Source organism: Petaurus breviceps, unplaced genomic scaffold (assembly GCF_028583685.1).
Source record: "Petaurus breviceps papuanus isolate PSGF00001 unplaced genomic scaffold, PetGlider_PUasm1.0 118, whole genome shotgun sequence".
NCBI lineage: Eukaryota > Metazoa > Chordata > Mammalia > Diprotodontia > Petauridae > Petaurus > Petaurus breviceps.
Window position 1 is genome coordinate 7,924,200 of NW_027185616.1, and position 21,206 is coordinate 7,945,405.

The 21,206-nt window shown below is 42.0% G+C and overlaps 1 protein-coding gene across 1 annotated transcript in view; it reads right to left on the minus strand.

Moving 5' to 3' along the window:
- The window catches only part of EMP2 (epithelial membrane protein 2), a 61,299-nt gene that overhangs the window by 4,124 nt on the left and 35,969 nt on the right, over positions 1 to 21,206 (minus strand). The window contains exons 2-4 of the mRNA XM_069085808.1: positions 9,728 to 9,854; positions 6,893 to 6,983; positions 2,351 to 2,497 (exon numbers count right to left, since the gene is read on the minus strand). Coding sequence (XP_068941909.1) covers positions 2,351 to 2,497; positions 6,893 to 6,983; positions 9,728 to 9,805 — 316 coding nt within the window. The 5' untranslated portion in view covers positions 9,806 to 9,854. The remainder of the gene's footprint in view (positions 1 to 2,350; positions 2,498 to 6,892; positions 6,984 to 9,727; positions 9,855 to 21,206) is intronic.

The following is a 21,206-nucleotide window of genomic DNA, read 5'->3' on the forward strand; positions in this document are numbered from 1 at the left end:
TTCTTTCCCTTTTTCCCTCGCTTTTCTTTTTTAAAAGAAATGGTACCTTTTTTTACATTGCTATCATTTACCAATAACTCCTTCCCATCCAATAGAACCTTCTCTTATGCAAAGACATAGTTAAGTCAGCCATACCTAATGATAAATACTCCATTCTGAAGTCCACAACCTCTCTACCAAGATGTGGGACTCATGCTTCACTATCCTCTGAATACAGGCTAATCATGACTGGTGCCTGCATTGATCAGACTTCTGATGTCTTTCAAACTAACCTATCTTTCCCGCCTTGTTTTCTTTCATTCTTCTCCACACATTTGACATTCTAGCCAAACTGGATCATCAACTGTTCCCCAGAATCGAAATGCCATCTCTTGCCTGTGTACATTCAGGGAGACTGTCCCTTGGTCCTCACTCCCAATATCTTTAGTATACTCCCTCTTCCTCTTTGCTTTTCAAAAGCCATCTCTTCCTTCTCTGAGTTCAGATGCTACTTCTGACATTATGGACTTCCCAGATCCTCCCAGCTCAAACTGTTCTCTCCTTCCTATTTCCCTAGACCATTTTATTAGCATCCTGATTCAAACCTATGATGCAGATGATGCTATAATTTCTCCTTCGTCTCCTCACGTGCTTACTCTGTATCACTCATATCTTCCCACATGTCATACCCCCAATTAGAATTTAGGCTCTTGAGGGAATCATGCATGTCTTGGCACATTCTTAAAAAACAATCCAAACCTGTCATTTCATTGGAATGAGGAGCTCCCAGTCACATAGGCAGGGTTTGAACCCAGGCTTTTTTTACTCTAAGGCCAACCCTCTTCCTACTATGCTAGGTTGCTTTTCCCTTTGCATATGTTGTAATATAAAATACTAGTGGGATATTTGTTGAATCTCAAGAACGAATCAAGAATCCATCCCTATAGGGCTCCAAATTAGGCTCCCCACTTCTGTCTGATGCTATTTTATGCCTTTAGTTGAGAAAAATAAAAAGCCATTCTCAGAAGAATGTGATAGATTCATTTAGGCTATACAGAGGGTATAACAAATGCAGACTTGACCACAGATTAGGTCCCTGGGAAGGTAAAAAAAAAGTATGGTTTGGGTTATAAGGAAGTATTTTTAAATGATGGCTAGGGCTGCTAAGGACATTAGTCTTATCTGAGGTATTAGAATTGGTAGGCATGGCCAGGAGGTCAGTTAATTCAGAATTTAAAAGTACATTTGAGGGATCAAATGACAGGTGACCACAGAATACTGAGCTCTGGACAGGGAGAGAGGCCTCAAAAGGAAACTAAGAAACAGATGTAACCTTTTCACATGGGGAAGGTTTAATAAATGTCCATAAAGAATGACAGAGAAATATCACCAGGAGGGAACATAAAACTTCTTCATTCTATGTCATTTCGAGAAAATTCTTGAATCAGAAAATTGACTTGTGCTAAAGACAACCTGATGATTTCAGACAGAAATGTGATCATTTTCTGCCTTGAAGCTACAAGTTGCTGCATGGTAGGGGGATGGGATTGTTAACCCTTTTTTGTACCGTGGACCCTTTTGTCAGTCTTGGAAACCTTCTCCTTCTCAGAATGATGTTGTGTTAGAAATTAATAAATGAAGGAAATGCTAAATTTCAGCTAGAGGTTAGTGAAAACAGATGTGATTTTTTTTCTTAACCAAGCTCATCTATCCCCTGAAATCTATCCATGGATCTCTTGGAGATCCATGAACCCCAGGGTATAAGATCTACCCCAGTATAGGGTCTAGCTAGCTATATTAATTAAATCAAGCTCCGGAAATGGGACAGACCAGGCCAGAAATACATGCCTTTTATGCCCCTATTGAAATCTTTCTTTTCATTCAAGACCCAAGGCTTCTCCATGAAACCTTCCTTGGTCTCTCAGCTAAACATTATCCCTCAGTTGTAGACTCCTTCTTTACTTTTATCACTTTCTTCCTTGCATCATATTTATCTATGTACCCATTTTATTCCCTTTTTGTGACAATGAATCTGCTTGAGGTCATAGAACGTGTTATTTTTCATTTGTGTCCCTAATACCTAGCAAAATCACCTTCACTATTAAGAGTTAATGAAAATTTATTGCATTGAAAAAAAAGTTCAGTGGAAACAAGGCAGAAGAAATCACACTTTTGGAACAGGTCAAGGTCTATTCTGTGAGGCCCCCAATAACTATCGTTCATTGGAACCCATGGCATCCTGCTCGAGATTGATTTCCCAGTCATACGTAAATTTCAACCTCCCATCCTTTCTGTCATCTTTTTGACTTATAGAAAGTATCTGGCTGGGAATATTGACTATCTTTCCCTCATGACCCATCGTTTCACTTACATGACAGTAGTTGGATAATCGAAGTTAGAACAAATCTCTCTCCTTGCTTCAGGCGGAAGAGCTGAAGCACAAAGATAAAGAGGGCTATGCAGCAGAGGATGGTGGAGAGGATCATGGTGGCTTGAACGGCTTGGATAGTTGCATAACCTGGGAAGAAGACAAAGGCTACCTCACAACTTGCTCTCCTTCAGCTGGTTGCAGTCTTGCCCTTATAAGGCTTAAGTACAAAATGAGACTCTCCCTCAGGTTAAAATGTCAATGTTCTTGGAGAGGGTCATGCCTTCATCATTTACCTAGGAACATATTCATTCTGGATTTCTCACCAACAGTCTCATTTGTTTTTGCTACCCCTTCTCCATTCTCCCTGCCTTTGTTCATACAGAATCACAGACTATTAGAGCCAGAAGTTTAACAACCAGCTCTCTGGGGAGAAAAATGTACTTCAGGATACACTTTTAAGCTTAATTTGCACTATTGACATTTTCTCCAGAATTGGAGATTTCTCAAACAATTACTCAGACAAATTCAGACAATTTCTCCAGAATTTCTCCAAAATTGACATTTTCTTAAAGTCTACCAGAGGTAGGACACCTGCAGCCTCAAGGTCACATGTGGCCTTCTAGGTCCTTGGGTGAGGCCTTTTGATCAAGCCCAAGTTTTACAGAACAAATCCTTTTATTAAGGGGATTTGTTCTGTGAAGTTTGGATCCAGTCAATGGGTGGTACTTGAGGACTCTCAATTATCTGTCAATCAACAAAACAATGATTTGTAGTGTTTGCCATTTTCAAGGTATAAATGCTCACACTGAAAATTTAACAATCAGCTCACACGGTATTTCTAACTTAGGTTCCGGCATACTAATGAGTGAACCCCTTTGTAGTCTAGAGTGGCATATAATTCCTTCTCAGAATATTTTTAAATGCATAAAATGAAATTCATTGGATCACAAAGGAAACCAGTTATAGTGATATGTCATTAAACAAAATGTTTTTTAAAAGTTCATGGAGCCCAAGTTGAGTCCCAATATAAGCATAATAGCAACAATAATGATGATACCTAGCATTTACATAGTGCTTTAAGTTTTATAAAACAATTTATGTATATTATCTCTTCCATTTGATCCTTAACAACTCTATGAAGTAGATGTTATTATTATTACGCCCATTTTCAGAAGTGGAAACTGAGGGTGAAAAAGGTGGTGATTCAGGTAGCATCTTGAGGAAAGGGAGGAACTTTGACAGCTAGAGACAGAGTAATACACAAGGGGGGCTATTGAGGGAGGGAAGGATATTTCAGAACTAGGGGGAGAGCATGGTATTGTTTGAAAAAAGCACTGGTCTTTGAGTGAGATGACCTGGGTTCAAGCTTCAACTCTACCTAGGTGACAAACAAATAGTATACTAAGTGCCTGGTGTTCTCAAACCTTGGGCAAGTTACTTCATTTTTCTAGGCATTAGTTTCTTTATCTGTAAAATGGAGGAATTAGATTAGGCCAGACTAATTAGGTAGGTGGCTAAGCGGGTGGTTCTGTCATTAGACATTGTTTTGAAATTGATAGTTCCAAGGCAGTTTTCAGATAAAGAAACTAAAGATATCTATAATCAAAAAATGTTCTAAATCACTATTGATTGGAGAAAAGCAAATCAAACAACTCTGAGGTACCATATCTCACCAGTCCGATTAATCTGCACTACTAACATTTTCTCCATCATTTTCTTAAAGGCTACCAGAGGTAGGGCACCTGTAGCCTTCTAGTCACATGTGGCCTTCTAGGTCCTTGGGTGAGGCCTTTTGACAAAACAGGGAAATGATAAATGCTGAAGAAGATGTGGAACAATTGGAACACTAATGCATTGTTGGTGGAGTTGTGAACTGATCTAACCATTCCAGAGAGCAGTTTGGAACTATGCCCAAAGGGCTATAAAAATGTGCATACTCTTTGACCCAGCAATACCACTTCTAGGGCTGTATCCCAAAGAGATCATACAAGTGAGAGGAGGACCCATGTGTACCAAAGTACTTATAGCAGCTCTTTTTGTGGTGACAAAGAATTGGAAATCAAGGGGATGCCCTTCACTTGGGCAATGGCTGAACAAGTTGTGGTATGTGAATGTAATGGAATACTATTGTGCTATAAGAAATGAGGAGCAGACAGACTTCATAATAACCTGGGGAGACTTATATAAACTGATGCTGAGTAAGGACAGCAGAACCAGGAGAACTTTGTACACAATGACAGACACATTGTATTTGTGATGATTAACTTTGGGCTCTTTTTAGCCATGCAAGGCTGTAAGACAACTCCAAAAGACTCGTGATGGAAAAGGCTGTCCACATCCAGAGAAAGAATTACAGGGTCTGATTGCAGACAGAAGCAAACTACTTGCTGTCTCTCTTTGTCATTTTTTTTGTTTTGTTTCTTTCTCATTGTTCACTCCATTGGTTATAATCCTTCTTTACAACTTAACTAATGTTACATGTGAAGGCATTTGTAGAACCTATATCGGATTGCATGCCGCTGGGGCTGGGGCCTAGTGGGGAGGAGATGAAGGGGGAGAAAATTTGGAACTCAAGGGATTGTGGACTGAATGTTATAAACTAAAAGTAAATAAATTTAAAAGAAAAAAAAAGAAATTGATAGTTCAAGAAAGACTAAAGTTTCTTATTCAGATTAGGCCAAGTACTTCAAACTAATGTACTAATCTAATATTGTTTTGGAACATGTAAAGAGGAAAAGGGGAAGAACTTGAAATTTTGAAAGAGTGGAATTTGACAGGGGGTGGGCTAGGAACCCAGACAAAGATGCATAGAGTCCTGTCAAGATGCTGACGCCTTGGACCAAGGAGTTTCCATTGAGTCTTTCTGAGGAAGTTTGGAGCAAGGAGAATTCTGGCTACCACTAGGGCTGGCCTTACTGAAAGGCCAAGGGGGCCAATATTTCAGGACCTTTAAGGTCCTTCCTTCTGCCACCCGAAGCCCTTCCCCCGTCAGCTTCCTGCTCCCTCAGACCTTTGTGCAGATGTTTTCTGTCCACAAACAGCAATCAGACTTAAAATATAAATACCCTTGGAAGTGGAAATATTCATACTAAGGGGTCAATGGCTGATACGAACCACCTTTCTCACAGTAGTTTTTAGTAATGTGTATAGAGAAAGAAGGTCTGAGGGCACAGACCCTCCTTAAGGCTGAAGGAAGGGAAATGACAGAGAGTCAAAACGACTCCAAAAGGGAGGGAGTAGGGTACAGGGTAAAGAAAACTCATAGTCAGGTCAGAGGGCTTGGGCTCCTGCCAGTGCCTCTGATGCTTGCTGTTTGTTTGGCCTTAAAAAAAGACACCTAAGCTATCTGGGCCTCAGTTAGCTCACATGTAAAACGGGAGGATCAGCTGAGATGGCTTCTTAGGACTTTCCCAGTTCTAGCTCTATGAATTTTGCCGAAGACTTTCTCCCTTATTACACCACCTCCTGCCTATTCCATCCTGCTCTAGTGTGAGTTTCCTAAGGTAGGCTAGCCTAACGACCAGCATGTCAGGGATGAAGGGATGAAGTGCAAGCAACTGAAAATAAAGCACAGTAGCTTTTCTCAATGTAAACCACCCCACACACAATTTTTTTTTAATTAGGTACTTAACAGAGGGGGCAGCTAGGTGGTAGTACCAGAGTACCAGACCTGAAGTCAGGAAGACTCATCTTTGTGAGTTCAAAGCTGGCCTCAGATACTTAATAGCTGTATGACTCTGGTCAAGTCACTTAACTCTTTGCCTCAGTTTCCTCATCTGTAAAATGAACCAGAGAAGGAAATGGTGAACCACTCTAGTATCTTTGCCAAGAAAACCCCAGATGGGGTCATGAAGAGTCAAACATGATTGAAAAATGACTGGACAACAAAAACTTAGAGGCATCGTGCAAGGGCATACAGAGTGTTGGGCTTGGCATCAGGAAGATCTGGGGTCAAGTCCTGCTTCTGAAACTAGCTGTACCAGTCACCAGGCAAGTCCTAAGCCTCAGTTTTTTCATCTGTAAAACTGGGTAAATTATCCATAGTATCTAGCTGCCATTGATCTGTTATACTGTGACCGCAGGCAGCACATACCACATGCAGGCACTATGCTGGCAATACAAAGCTAATGAATGAAGCAATCCCTACCTTCTAATAATGGGAACACAAATGCACGTACAGAATAAGCATAAAAGAGGACATAAAAATGGTAGCTGGTGGGGGCAGGGGGGAGAGAGTTCAGGAAATGTATTTATCTGGATGATGGTGTGTTTTAAATGAAGAAAGGGATTCCCTGAGGTGGAGCAGGTCAGAAGAGAGTACGTTCTAGGCTTAGGGGCTGGCCAGTGCCAAGGCACTGAAACGGGAGCTAAATGAACCTCAGTGAACCTCAGTTTCTTATCTTCAACATGGGCATATTGATAGCCGCAGAACCTACCTCAGAGGGAGGTTCCCATGAGACCATGTATGTAAAGGACATTACAAACTTTGAAACATTGTTCGATGTCCGTTATTATAATTTCAGGAAGCAGCATAATACTCACCATTAAAGCTGTCATTAATTTCTGTACAATTAGTGTTGTTGTGACATACTCTCCAGATGTCTGTGAAAAATTCCTCTCCTACCCACCAGGCCTGTAACACACAACAGAAATATAGAAAAGGTTTGTGCAGTCAAAGGCATCCTGGGTGATGACGTCATGGGGCTGCCCACGCGTTGCTATCCTAATTCAAGTCAAAGGCCTTCGCTGTTCCCCACCTCCTCCGTGAATGTTAATCGGTGATGTTGTTCACGGGTTTCTCTTTTCCTGAGCAACTGCTATCCCAGCTCCCGACAATGAGACTTGGGAGCCCCAGTGGATTGTTCTGAGATCAGAAAGAGATAGTCAGATAAGGACTCAGTAACTTTAAGCCTTTCACATCAGGCTCCCAGGGCATTGGGGCATCACCCCTAGCAGTCTGGATAGCGAATTCTGCCAGGATAAAAGCCTTGCCTACAGACACAGGCTCTTCCTAGTATGTCTGGGAGTCAAGAGAAAGAGGTTGGAGACACGGAAATTCCTGATATTACAGAGGCTCAGTTAAGTAACTTGCCCAAGGTCACACAGTCAGTAAATGACAGAAGCAAGATCTAAACTTGCCATCATTTTTATTTCAAGTAACAGTCTTTCTTCCCGCAGCACATTGTCTATAGCTAGGTGGAGGAAACAGTTGCCTATCTAGTACAGTTTGAAGCTTTTGAAAGATCTACCCACCTCGCAGAGTCTCAGTTTCCTCATCTGCAAAATGGCGATAATGATATTAGTTGCCCTACTCCACCTAATGGGCAGTTAAGTGGCACAGCGGATAGAGTGTCAGGCCTGGACTCAGGAAAGACTCATCTTCCTGAGTTCAGATCTGGCTTCAGACACTTACTGGACCTGGACAAGTCACTTAACCCTGTTTGCCTCAGTTTCCTCAAATGTAAAATGAGCTGGAGAAGGAAATGGCAAACCACTCCAGTTCCCAAGAAAACCCCAAATGGGGTCCCGAAGAGTTGGACACAACTGGACAGCCAAACCATAATCCCACCGAACAAGTCTGTTTTGGGGAAAGTGCTATGTAGTCATATGTGAGCTGTTGCCCCCAAGATTTGGAATTTCTGGAGACCTAAAAGTTTTCACCACTATGTCATACATGTAAATGTAAATTCATCTCACAGGGTACTTAGGTCCTGTCCTAAGGGTTGGGAAAGAGGATGGGGATTGGCTGGATGAGGGACTCTCTTGCTCAGGGAAAGGGAAACACAAAGAATGAGATAGTTAGAATGATTTTTTGTTGTCATTTGTCCTTCATTTTACATCACAGGTAATGTCCTGATTTTCGGGTGAACTGGATTTAAGTGAGGTAGAGTTGCACAAATTTGTCAGCCTCACTCTCCCAGAGTAATTGAAATCCAGTGGCAAGACAAACGTCAGCATGATGGCCTCGGATGCAGTGAGTGGATGGCCTTGGCCACTTTGATATCTGACCACGCGCTAAGCACTCCCCAGCACCTGCTTCAGCAGTTGGAACATTATTCTTATCCACCCATTCCACTAGGGGAAGTCTCCACATGCTTGGGGTAGATACACCCCTAACTCAGTGATGGGGTTGTGGTCTCTTAGTTACCCTCAACCCAGTTTAGCCCATCTGCCAAGACAGTTTCTTGGGGTGCGACTGGCATGCATGCTACAGCTTCTGGGAGCCACAGGTCAGAGCTGGGAGCCTGGTGAACACCAAAGGTAACCGAGCAGCCCTGTAAAGGATTTGGCAGCTCTCACACCAGAGCTGCTAGTCTTCCTTGGACACCCATTCATCCCTTATTACTATCCATGAGGGTAGTTTCTGACTCCAAAGAGATTCTACCAATCCTTATGTTTAGTCTTATCTGCTTAACCAAAGATTGGTACTCATAAAAACCTCTAATTTCCTCCATCTGCCTCCATATGCCATCCCACAGTCTCCTAACATCTGTGGGCCATCCAGAACCAGACAGCTGCTTTGGATGAGTTGATTTTCTGGGATTTATCTAGACTTTTGTGTCTCTGGTTTTCTTTACACCGGGGCAAAGTCGGAGTGCCAGCAAGATGAAAAGCACTGACATTCTACACCCGTATGCGTATTTATTAGTACACTACATAGTATTGTTGGGCAGCTAGGTGGTACAGTGGGCAGAGTAGTGGGCCGAGAGTCAGGACTGTTTCCAGAGTTTGAATTTTGCCTCAGACACTTACTGACTGTGTGACCCTGGGCAAGTCACTTAACCCTCTTTGCCTCTCTTTTCTCATTAGTAAAATGAGCTAAAGAAAGGAAACAGCAAAGCACTCCAGTATCTTTGCCAAGAAAACCCCGAATGGGGTCATGAAGAGTCAGACACAACTGAAACAACTCAGTAACAACTCTGTTATCCAATATAAACCACTGATAGTCAACTTCAGGCCACTGAGCCTGCATCTCTATTTCTTGAATTCCTTGAATATGACTAGCTAAATTGGGCAGGTTTTCATCTGGACCCAGATGGTAGGAAATGTGATTGAATGAAGCACTGCTGGGAAAGACAGGCTGAGGCAGCGTCCCAGGGAAAATCGTTGTCCAAAAGCAGGCATCAGGAGGACAGCAAAGGACAGCAGAGGTGGATTCCTAAAACAAATCATTGTCACTTTGTCCTTCTACCCATGACCACTCCCCAAGACTTGCCATACTTCATCCTGTACTAGGAGTGACGTGGGGTAAGTCAAGGGACACCTACAAAAGAAGCATTTCTTACTCAGCTGAGACCTTTTCTGAGTCTAAATTCTACGGGTCTGTGATTCTGGGGTTCTATGACTGTGGTTGTGAGATCAGAGAAAAGGACTTACATTGTCGATGGTGGCGATGAACAGCAGTGCGGCCGAGGTGATGTGGAACACAATGATGAAAGCCAGAAGCACCAACATTCTCACAGTGGGGGTGGGGAAAGAGATCCCCTTCCAGATCAAGGCAGAGCTGTACAAACAAAGCAAACCAGTCCAAGTCCATAAACACACTCCTTTTTTTTAGATTCTTTCACACACCTCTTGCCTCCGGACAGAGAAGCAGGAACTAAAATCCTATAAATGCTGGTGGGTGCCCTCATTTTTTTTTTTATCAGTTTTGTGTTACAGTTTTTTTTTATTACAAGGGAGGGCTCAGGGGTGATACGGGATGTGTTCATCAGGAGCCAATTCTAGTATAAAAACGGCACTAAAAAAAGTTTAAAAACTTAGAATACAAATACTATTGTGCTATATGAAATGATGAGCAGGCAGATTTCAGAAAAACCCGGAAAGGCTTATATGAACTGATGCTGAGTGAAGTGAGCAGAACCAGGAGAACCCTGTACACAGTTACAGCCACAGTGTCTGATGACTGACTTTGATAGACTTGGCCCTTCTCAGCAATGCAAGGACCTAAAACGATTCCAAAGGACTCATGATGGAAAATGCCATCCACATCCAGAGAAAGTACTATGGAGTCTGCTTGCAGAGTGAAGCAGACTATTTTCTTTTTGTTTTGTTTTGTTTTTTCCTTTCTCATGGTTCCTCTCATTCATTCATATTCTTCTATACAATATGACTAATGTGAAAATATGTTTAATAAGAATATATATGGAGAGCCTGTGTTAGATTGTGTGCCATCTTGGGGGGGGGAGGGAAGGGGAGAAAATTTAAAACTTATGGAAGTGAATGTTGAAAATTAAAAATAAATAAACTTTAAAAGCCCTTAGAATACAAAAACTCTTTTTTTTAAAAGCAATCGGGGTTAAGTAACTTGCTCAAGGTTACATGGCCAGTTATTTCTGGGTGTGGTGCTAAGTATCTGAGCCCGGATTTGATCTCCAGGTCATCCCGACACTGGAGTTGGTGCTCTTACTCGCTGTGCTACCTGGCCGCCCTGCAAAACTCTTTCAATGGGATTGTGGACAACCAGCACTTTTGTATCTTGTATTTCTTGCTATTTTGTATGTCCTAAACTGGAACTTCCACAGGTCAGGTCACCCACATGAAAGATGCTTATAATTAAGCCCATCTCCCAGCTGTCCCTCACAGATGACCAAGAGGAAGGGCCATTTAAATATTTAAACTTAGAATCATTGCTCATCCTTTATTCTTGAAGAGGATCAATGGCATCAGGAGGGTGATGTCTTGACTTGAAAGTGAATTGGATTTAAGTGAGGCAGGGCTGTGCAAAGTCATCAGCCCCACTCGCTCCTCCAGAACCATAGGTGTCCAGCAGCAAGACAGGTCACAACAACTGACAATGGCCCCTTATGCAGTGGGAGACCTTGGTCTTATTAAGCTAAAGGTCTCTCCTAGGTCTCAGTTTGTCTGAGGCAATGCCCATTCAGTAGTTAAAGGCTAGGTAAGAATTCTTAGACTTAGAAATGTCATACCTTGGGGTGGCTAGGTAGTGCAGTGAATAGAGCACCGGCCCTGGAGTCAGGAGGACCTGAGTTCAAATTTGGCCTTAGACATTAACACTTACTAGCCGTGTGGCCTTGGGCAAGCCATTTAACCCCAATTGCCCAGCCTTCCCCTTTCCAAAAAGCCAAAAAAAAAAAAAAGATATGTCATATCTCACTCCAAATTTACAGGAACCACAAAAACACTAGACCACTAACCTAAGAGAGACAAAGCTGCTGCTGACATACCTCCTTAATAGCCATCTGGCAGGCATATGCCTTAGTTTACTTTTCTAGGCCTAGGGAATATAGTCTGTATGCATCCACCCATGTTCTCTCACTCAATTCCCCTTGTGGCCAGTGACCCATCTCCATATTATAGAAGTACAGAGCTAAGGATACCATCCTTGAACAGGAAATAAAATGTCTCCCCCACCCCCTTAAGTGCTCTGTATACTAACCATCAATTGGCTAACTACCAGTAGTCAGTATAGGAAAATCCTCCACTGGATATGACCTGACCTAATGTTCATTCTTCCTCTGGAGAATACAACAGTTTGACTAATAGACACTCAAATATTTCAAAATTATCAAGTCTTTTCCTGAGAAAAAGTTTTAGAACAAGCTACCATGCAAAACACTGGATGAGATATGGGGCTAACCCGGATGAAAGAGGCCCTTGGGTCAGCTGCCATCATGCTGAATGCCAGATTCCTAAATGAGGAGTTTGGTAAGGCAAACTGCCGGCTTAAGAGCCCGGGTAACTGGAGCACCCCACACAAAAGAAAGCCCTAGTCTGTGTGACGATGAGCGTGATTTTTCAAGGAAAGAGCTCTCTTCTTCTTCCAAGCTGTTAAATATGGAAATGAAAAAGTCAACATCCCTGCATGAGACTGAATGCATGTGGGTATCAAGCCTAAACAGTCAGAGATAACAGTGGATAAAATCCCATCAATAATGTACCTGACAGAGTGCCAAGTGTCAGAAGAGATGATTGAATTTTCATGTGTCTGTCATTGTGTTACATTTCTGGCAGTCTGCCTGGCAAGGCATGAATACCAATGGAGAGGGGAGACTGAAGGCAAGAAAATCAGTCAAGTGACTGACTCCACCCCACATGCTGCTGCTAGGTTCAGGAGTACGAGCCCCATCTTCATCCTATTATCCCTTGATCAGAAGTCTTCAATGTGGGCAGCTCAGTGGTGCGGTGAATAGAGCACCGGCCCTGGAGTCAGGACCTGAGTTCAAATGCAGCCTCAGACACTTGACGCTTACTAGCTGTGTGACCTTGGGCAAGTCACTTAACCCCAATTGCCTTGCCTTCCCCACCTCCAAAAAAAAAAAGAAATCTTCGATGGCTCTCTTATTGACTATAGGAAATTGATGTGAAATTTCTTAGCTTAGCATTCAAAGCCCCTAACAAAGGCCTCACCAGGCAGGCTTTTTACTTCCCACTGCTTTCTTAGAGGCACAATAGATAAGAGTCCTGGGCCTGAAGGCAGGAAGACCTGAGATGCTTACTAGCCATGAGACCCTAGGCAAGTCACCTAACCTCTGTCTGTCTCAGTTTCCTCAATTGTAAATATCATTTACCTCTCAGGGTTGTGAGGATCAAATGAAATCCAGTGCTTAGCACAGTGACTAGCACATAGTAGGTGCTTAATAAACTTATTTCTTTCCCTTCCTTCTTCCTACATAAACCATCCACTCCAGCTTCTACTCATTGTACTGTATTCTAACATTTACCATCACTTTAAGGTCAGGGCTCTCAACCTTTTCTCATTGACTTTTTCCTGAACTTTCAGTAGACCTTCCATGACCCCTATTCACCATGAAAGGAAATAAATTCTAGGGTTTGCCAAATATATATGTGCACATAAGAAATAAAATACAAAATTAATTTTCCATAAAGAAAACTTTATTTGGTACATTATATTTTTAGTATCATGAATGAATGAATAAAATTGTTAAATGTTTAATATATGCCAAACACCATGCTAAGTCCTGGGGATACATATAGAGAAAAATCCAGTCCTATTCTATCATAAAGTTCTCTCCCCAATCCTCAATTTTTTTCCCCACTGACACTACTACTTTTATACCAATGCAGTAGGATAAGAGGGTTACTTACCAAAAACTCCCTATGTCCCTTGAAAAATGTCTCATAGCCTTGAGAGCACATGTCCCTCAGATTGGAAACCCAGGCTATAAAGTTTGGGTTTGAGTTTGTAAGCTCTGTTGAGGTTCTTTCCTCCTAGGAACTATGCCTGCAATTGGGTTGGCTCTCACCAGGTGGTATCTTGAGACATTACCCTAGAGCAACCATTTAAACTTCCCCCAGGTGCATGGATAACGCAGAGCAAGAGCAGTGAGGTATCTAGTAAATGTCTCCATTTCTAAGATGTAAAAATATAACCCTGTCAGAACATACCATAATTTAAGATAAATTCAAAAATTTTGTTACAAACAAGGACATTTGTAAGGCTCCTTGAATGACCCCAAACTTCTCCCTGAAACAAAAGTCCAATTTTTAATACCTATATTCAACCAGTATTATTGCATCGCTCCAAATAATTTAAAATGAGTATCGCTCAGAGAGTGCAAAGAGGTGCATGGCTAGATGCAAATGCAACAGACAAGGAATTATGAAGGAGAAACAGTGTAAAAGATGCTGTTCAGGAAATGTGTAATCAAAAAAGAAGATGGGCTGGTCATGTAGCAACCGCAAGAATTGCCAATGGACATTTCACTGAGTTCCATTAGTATCCACACAAAGGTGGCAGAAATACAATGAAAGCTTCTTAAGAGTATGAATTCTTTCTTCCTTCCTTCCTTCTTTCCTCCCTCCCTCCCTTTCTCGCTCTCTCCCTCCCTCCTTTCCTTCCTTCCTTCCTTGCTTCCTTCCTTCTTTCCTCCCTTCCTTCCTTCCTCCCTTCCTTTATATTTGTAACCTCAGCATCTAATATAAAGTAAGCATTTCATAAACGCTCTTTGGTTGACTATTGTTTGACAGCCCCCAACATAGTGGGTGGACCCTCTGCACCAAACTCAGGAGCAGCAAATGGGAGAATAGAAACAATAGTCACATAGTATGGGCAGCTATGGAAGGACTGTGATCAGCATCCGAACGAGCGGCTTCACAGGACCCTTTGTATATTTGTATATTCCGAGTACAAATACATTCTCCTGCTAAACTTCAAATGTTTTCAGTTACTATTTAGCTGATTCCTTTAAAACCAAGTAGAACTCATCCTGAATCTTGCCTTAAAAGCAAGAACCTTCCAAGGTTTCTATATTGCTTAGAGTAGTCCCTGTACTACCTTAGATTTTGGTCTGGCTTGGCATCAAATGTTTTAATTATTTTCTTTAATTACCTTAACTAGAACCTTATCTGTGCCTGTATCTCCCTCCCAGAGGGACCTGAACTCCCTGCACCTTCTTTTTTTAATGGGGGAGAATTAGAATAGAATTGTTGTTCCTTCATTTTGGACCAGTGACATCAGAGGGTGATGTCTTGACTTGAGTATGAATTAGATTTAAGTGAGGCAGAGTTGAGCAAAGTCATCAGCCTCACTCTCTAGAATGTAAATGTTGGAAAGGTTCCCAAGGCTCATCTAAAGTCAACCCCTTCATTTTACAAACTAAGAAATCAGGGTCCAAAGAGATGAATTTACTTGCTCAAGGGTACACAGTTCATGAGTAGCGAAGCCAGGATTAGAACCCAGACCTTTTGACTCCTTAGCCCAGCCATCTTTCCACTATGTCATGCCTTGGTTTTTTTGTGTGCCAAGACCCTGAATGCTCTCTGTTCCTTGTGGCCAACAGACAAGAGGAGAATAAAAATCATGGGATTACATATTGCATTTTTATATGCCACATTACTGTCTTTTTTCCAGTCAGGAGAGAATTTTCTTGATAGCCAAAAGTACTAGTTATTCACTCCCCTTCATGTGAAACCCTTTGTAGGCCAGTTATTTTGCACAGAATGGCTAAAATGTAGTCTTTAATCGGCTTAGTATTAATTTCCAAGCTTCTTCAGAGAGCATGCTAATTCCTTTGCAAATAAAACCACATGGGAGGAAGCGGGAAAAGCTTCCCAGTTAAGTTATACAGTGGTTTCCTCAAGACCCTCAAATATCCCATATACAATTTCCAACATCCCTGTCATTCTTCCCACTGTTCGCCCTGCCTGGAGAGCCTATCTGCTTTTCTTTCATGGTCCAAACCCTACCCATGCTTCAAAGCCAAGGGCAAGCCACAGAAGGATTCCAGGTCCCCTACAACTCTCAGTGCTTTCTCCTACCTCTGAAGTCCTGCTGATTTTTGGCACCACTTATTTGGAACTTGACCCCACATAGCCATGCCTCAGTGGAGGTGACCCTGGGCTCTTAAAGCTTATGCTGCCAAATCCCAAACTCTCACATTGTCCTAGCAAGCTGAAGGAGCTTTGAGTGCCAGCCCAGTGACTGTGTGCCAGCTACCTAAGGTCAGTTCTGAGAGGCTCATCACCAGAAGGAGCAGAAGCATCAAAGTCTGGACTGGTTCCCTGTCATCTCCAGGATCCAACATCAACTCCTCCTTTTGACATTTAAAGCCCTTCAGAATCTGGCTTCAGCTCACAATCTTATTACATACTGATCCCCTCCACACACTCATCAGTTCGAAAACTGGTCTTCTTCTAGCTCCTCACACAAAATACATCTCTCACGCCCCTGCCTTTACCCAGGTTATTCTCCATGCCTAGAATGCCATCCCTCCTCCTGTCCACTTCTTAGGACCCCATTTCCTTCAAAACTCTGCTCAAATCTCTATGCTCCCTTCCCCAGCGGGTGGTGCCCTCTCTAAACAATCTTTTACATGTCTTGTGTGTATTTATTTTGTGTTTAATTATTGTATACACTTTGTTTTCCCCACATACGCTGTAATAGTAAACCATATTACAATATGATACGTTATTGTTGCTGTTCAGTCATTTCTGTTGAGTCTGACGCTCATGGCCCCATTTGGGGTTTTCTTGGCAGAGATACCAGAATGCTTTGCCATTTCCTTCTCCAGCTCATCTTATACATGAGAAAACTGAGGTCCAGACAAGGGGGAAGTTTTGCCCAGGATCACAAAGCTAAGCCATTAGAAAGCCCAGTAATCTTTCTACCATACCACACAACCTCTCCAAAGACCATAAGACCTTAGACCTAAAGCTGGAAGACACCTCAGAGATAACCTAGTCCAGACTCCTCACTTTGCAGATAAAGAAACTGAAGCCCAGGGAGGTCAGGTTAAAAAGGTGGGGCGGCTCGGTGGTGCAGTGAATAGAGCACCGGCCCTGGAGTCAGGAGGACCTGAGTTTAAATCCGGCCTCAGACACTTGACACACTTACTAGCCATGTGACTTTGGGCAAGTCACTTAACCCCAACTGCCCTGAAAAAAACAAAAACAAAAACCCAAGGTCAAAAAGGTAATAAACATCAATGGAAGGATTTGAACTCAGGTTCTGTGATTCCAGAGAACAGGCAATGAGTTGCTGAAGTAGACAGCTTACTGGGCCTGTAATTAGGAAGACCTGAGTCCAAATTTATCCTCAGACACTAGTTATGTGACCCTGGATGAGTCACTTAACCTCTCTTTGCTTCAGCTGCAGAATAAGGATAATAACAGCTTCTGTCTCTCAAGGTTGTTGTGAGAATCAAATGAGATAATGTTTATAAAGTGCTTAGCACAGTGCTATATAAATTTTTATTCTTTTCTCCCCTCCCAGAGCCAGGGCACTTTCTACTTGATCCCAATATTCGGCATAGTGAATACAGTCTCAGGAATATATATTATGAATAAAGATAATTCGACCTTTGATCCCAATGTGTAATATATCTGTTCAATTCACAATAATTTCTCTCCCCCAAACTTGCCTGAGATGTCCTAAAACATTGCATGCCACCCTCCATGCGTGGGTTGGCCCATCTGTCTCAGATATTTGCCATTATGAATGCAGGGCGCTGGACCAGATGACTTTCCTACGTTTAGGTCCAGAAGTCTCTGACTGATCCTGTGAGCTGCCATTCTGTGACTCGCAGAACTACTTTTGGTGCAGATCAGACGGTTTCCTCAGCAAAGCTACATCACTGGGGTGTATTGCTTCAAATCTACCCAAACATGCTCAGTTACTGCCACCTTCCATGTGCAACCTCAGCCAGAGAACAAGTCAGTCATGGCGATGGGGGGAGGGCAGAAATGTAGAACGATGCTCAGGATGGCATCTAGCAAAGAGGATTAAGACTTAATTAGTTTTGATTAATGAATGGAAGTCAATTCCTCCAGGGGTTCTCCAGTAGGATTCTGTAGAGTCGTCTTTAGTTTTTTTTCTGTTTAACATGTTTTTTCAGTGACTTGGATGACGACAGGAAGGGTGTGATTGTCAGATTTTTGGAAGGTATGAAACTATCAGGGAGAGTTAATACAGAGGAAGACAAGATGAGGATCCAAAAAAAGATTTCAATGGGATAGAAGAACGTGTCCAATCTAGAGGAGAGAGACCGAACCTATAATTTCATCAATATAGGGGACTCAGAGGGGAGAAAACTCCTACCAAGGCAGGTTTATACCTTCTTTTAAACTTAAAGTCTTGGAGAGTTGCCTAGAGCATTGAGAAGTTAAGGGACTGGACCAGAGTCACACATGTATATGTGTCAGAGGCAAGACTTGAATCTGGGTTGTTTTTTTTTTTTTAGCAATTGGGGTTAAGTAACTTGCTCAAGGTTACACGGCCAGGTGTTTCTGGGTGGGTGCTAAGTGTCTGAGCCTGGGATTCGATCTCCAGGTCTTCTCAACACTGGAGCCGGTGCTCTTAGTCGCTGTGCTACCTGGCCACCCCGGACCTGGGGTCTTCTTAGCTTTGAGGACAGATGCTTATCCACTATGACAATCTAACATGATGAGATATAATGGGAATAAATGTAAGCCCTGCCCTCAGTACAACAGAAAATAGCCTTTCCTTTTTTTCATATATCTACTTTTTCTTTTGTTCTTATTTCATGGTAATTTCCAAATCTAGTCTATCCCCCTCTCCAATCCAGAAAGTCATCTTTTTAAACAGAGATAAAGAATGAAAAAAAGTTCAGTATGATTAATTAGGTGGTCCAGTGGACATAGCACTGGGCCTAGAGTCAGAAAGTTTTGTTGTCGTTCAGTCATTCAGCTGTGTCTGACTCTTTATCACCCCATGGACCATAGCATGTCAGGCCTTTCTCTCCTTCACTATCTGCCAAAGTCTGTCCAAGTTCATGTTGTTGTTTCCATGACACTATCTATCCATCTCATCCTCTGCCCTCCCCTTTTCCTTTTGCCTTCAATCTTTCCCAACATCAGGGTCTTTTCCAATTAGTCCTATCTTCTCATTATGTGACCAAAGAAAGTATTTAAGTTTCAGCTTAAGTATTTGACTTTCCAGTGAATAGTCTGAATTAATTTCTTTAAAGTATTTGGCTGATTTGATCTCCTTGATTTCCAAGAGACTGTCAAAAGTCTTCTCCAGCACCACAATTTAAAAGTGTTGATTTTATGGTGAGCAGCTTTCTTTTTAGTTAGAAAAGAGAGAAGTAGGAAGACCAGATACTTACTGTGTGACTCTGGGCAAGTCACTTACCCCTGTTTGCCTCAGTTCCTCAACTGTAAAATGAGCTGGAGAAGGAAATGGCCAAGGTGGCAGAAATACAATGAAAGCATCTTAAGAGTTTCTTGGGTTACGAAGAGTTGGGCATGACTAAGAAAACTAAACAACAACATAACTAATCAACCATAACTGACAGTACAAGAAATATGTTTTACCCTTAGTTCTCCACCTTGCAGGACCAGTCTTGGTCATTTTAATCACACAGCATTCGGTTTCATCTTTCTTTTATTGTCTTTCTGTTGACATTGTAGTAGTCATTATGTACATCATTTTCCTGGTTCTGCTCCCATCACTTTGCATCTTTCCAGTCTTCTTACACCTCCAGTCCCATTCATACACTCTACAATCCAGTCATACTTGCCATTCTGAGACAGCTGGTGGCACAGTACATAAAATGATGAGTTCAAATCTGACCTAGGACACTAGCTGTATGACCCTGGGCAATTTAACCTTTCTCAACCGTAGTTTCAGCTGTAAAGAGGAGATAATGGCACCTACCTCACAGGATTGTGACAAGTATCCAATGAGAGAGTAATTGTAAAAGCACTTAGTACAATGCCTGACACATAGTAGGCATTCCCTTCCCCTACTTGCTATTCCTTATGCATAACGTTCAACTCCCTTCTCCATACCTTTGCACTAAGCTGTTTTCTCTACCTGAAATGCGCTCTCTCTTAACATCTGCTTCTTAGAATCCCTGGCTTCCTTTAAGACCCATTTAGAGTGTTTTCTTCTGCAGGAGGCTTTTGCTGGGCCCCCAGCTGCTAGTGTTTTCTCCTTTAAGAACAATAAGAACTTCTCTTAAAGGAGAAATGACTTGCCCAGGGTCACACAATAGTAAGTTGTTGAGGCCAGATTTTAACTGTCTTCCTTACTCCAGGCCAGCACTCTATCCACTGGGCCATCTAGATGCCTCCAAGGCAAACAAAGGTTAAGTGACCTGCCCTGGTCATAAAGGTAGTAAGTATCTGAGGTCAAATTTGAACTCAGGTCTTCCTGATTTCCATCCATTCTATACGTATCTTGTATCTACTCATTTACGCTCATATGATCTCCCTTATAAGCTCCATAAGGGAATGTTTGGGACTTTTTCTTTGTATCCTTAGAATTAAGCATAGTGCCTGGCACATAGTAGGTGCCTAATAGATGTTTCTTGACTGATTGATTGCATCAGTTCATATACATCTTCCTCTGCTTTTCTAAATTCATCATTTCTTCTAACACTGTAATGTACCACAATTTGTTTGACCATTTCTCCATTGATAGGCATCTACTTTGTTTTGTGCTACTGGGAAAAGGAATGCTATACATATTTTGATGTTTTGGACTCTTTTTCTGGGAGTAGACAGAATTTCGTCTGAATATGTCCTAGAGAACTTAGAAAAAAATCTTTAAAAGGAGCACACAATTTGAAGTCAGAGGATCTGAGTTTGAATTCTGCTCTGTCTTACTACATATGTGACCTTGGGCAAATCATTTCATCTCAGTTTCCACATCTGGAAAAAGAAGAGACCGGACTAGATGCTTTCTTAGATTTTGTTCAGTTTTAAATCTTATGGAATCAAGGATTAAAAGCTGTGTGATAAAAAAAAATTGCACTAGATTTGTAGTCAGAGATCCTGAGTTCAAAATCTGGTCCTGGCACTCCCTGCCTATAGGACTCTCCAGACCTCAGTTTCTTCATCTGAAAATGGGGGAATAGTTCTAAATAACCTCAAAGGTCCTTTCCAGGTCTAAATTTATGATTTTGTCTGGACCTCAATAACAAATGTACTATGGCAAGCCCCAACCCAACCCACCTCTGCCCAATACCAACACAACCTTGGTCTACTTTACTGGAAGTTCAGAAGCTGGATTGCTCATCTGTCCAAATCTGAACATTGTGTCAAGTGCTAGGTGTCACATTTTAAGAAGGATCCTGGCCCAGTGGAGCACGATTCAGTTCGAGACTGTCATAAGAAGGATAGTGGCAAGAAATGGAGAAACCTGGAGAAAGAAAACTCCATCTTCAGGCCAGCTAGGGAGTACTGGAAAAGCTATCTCAGCTCTTATGGTCTCAGTTTGCTTACTGACAGTAGAGGCAGAGCTAGGTCAGTGTTTCCCAGACACATATCGGGGCAAATTTGTATTGACCTTAAAAACTTTTACCATTAATAGTCTTTTCTTAGAAAAGTTATTTCCCCTTGTATCTTTCAGCCTCCCTGCATCCTGGCTTCTTAATCCTATATGTCTCCTCTCTTCTGAGACCAAGAC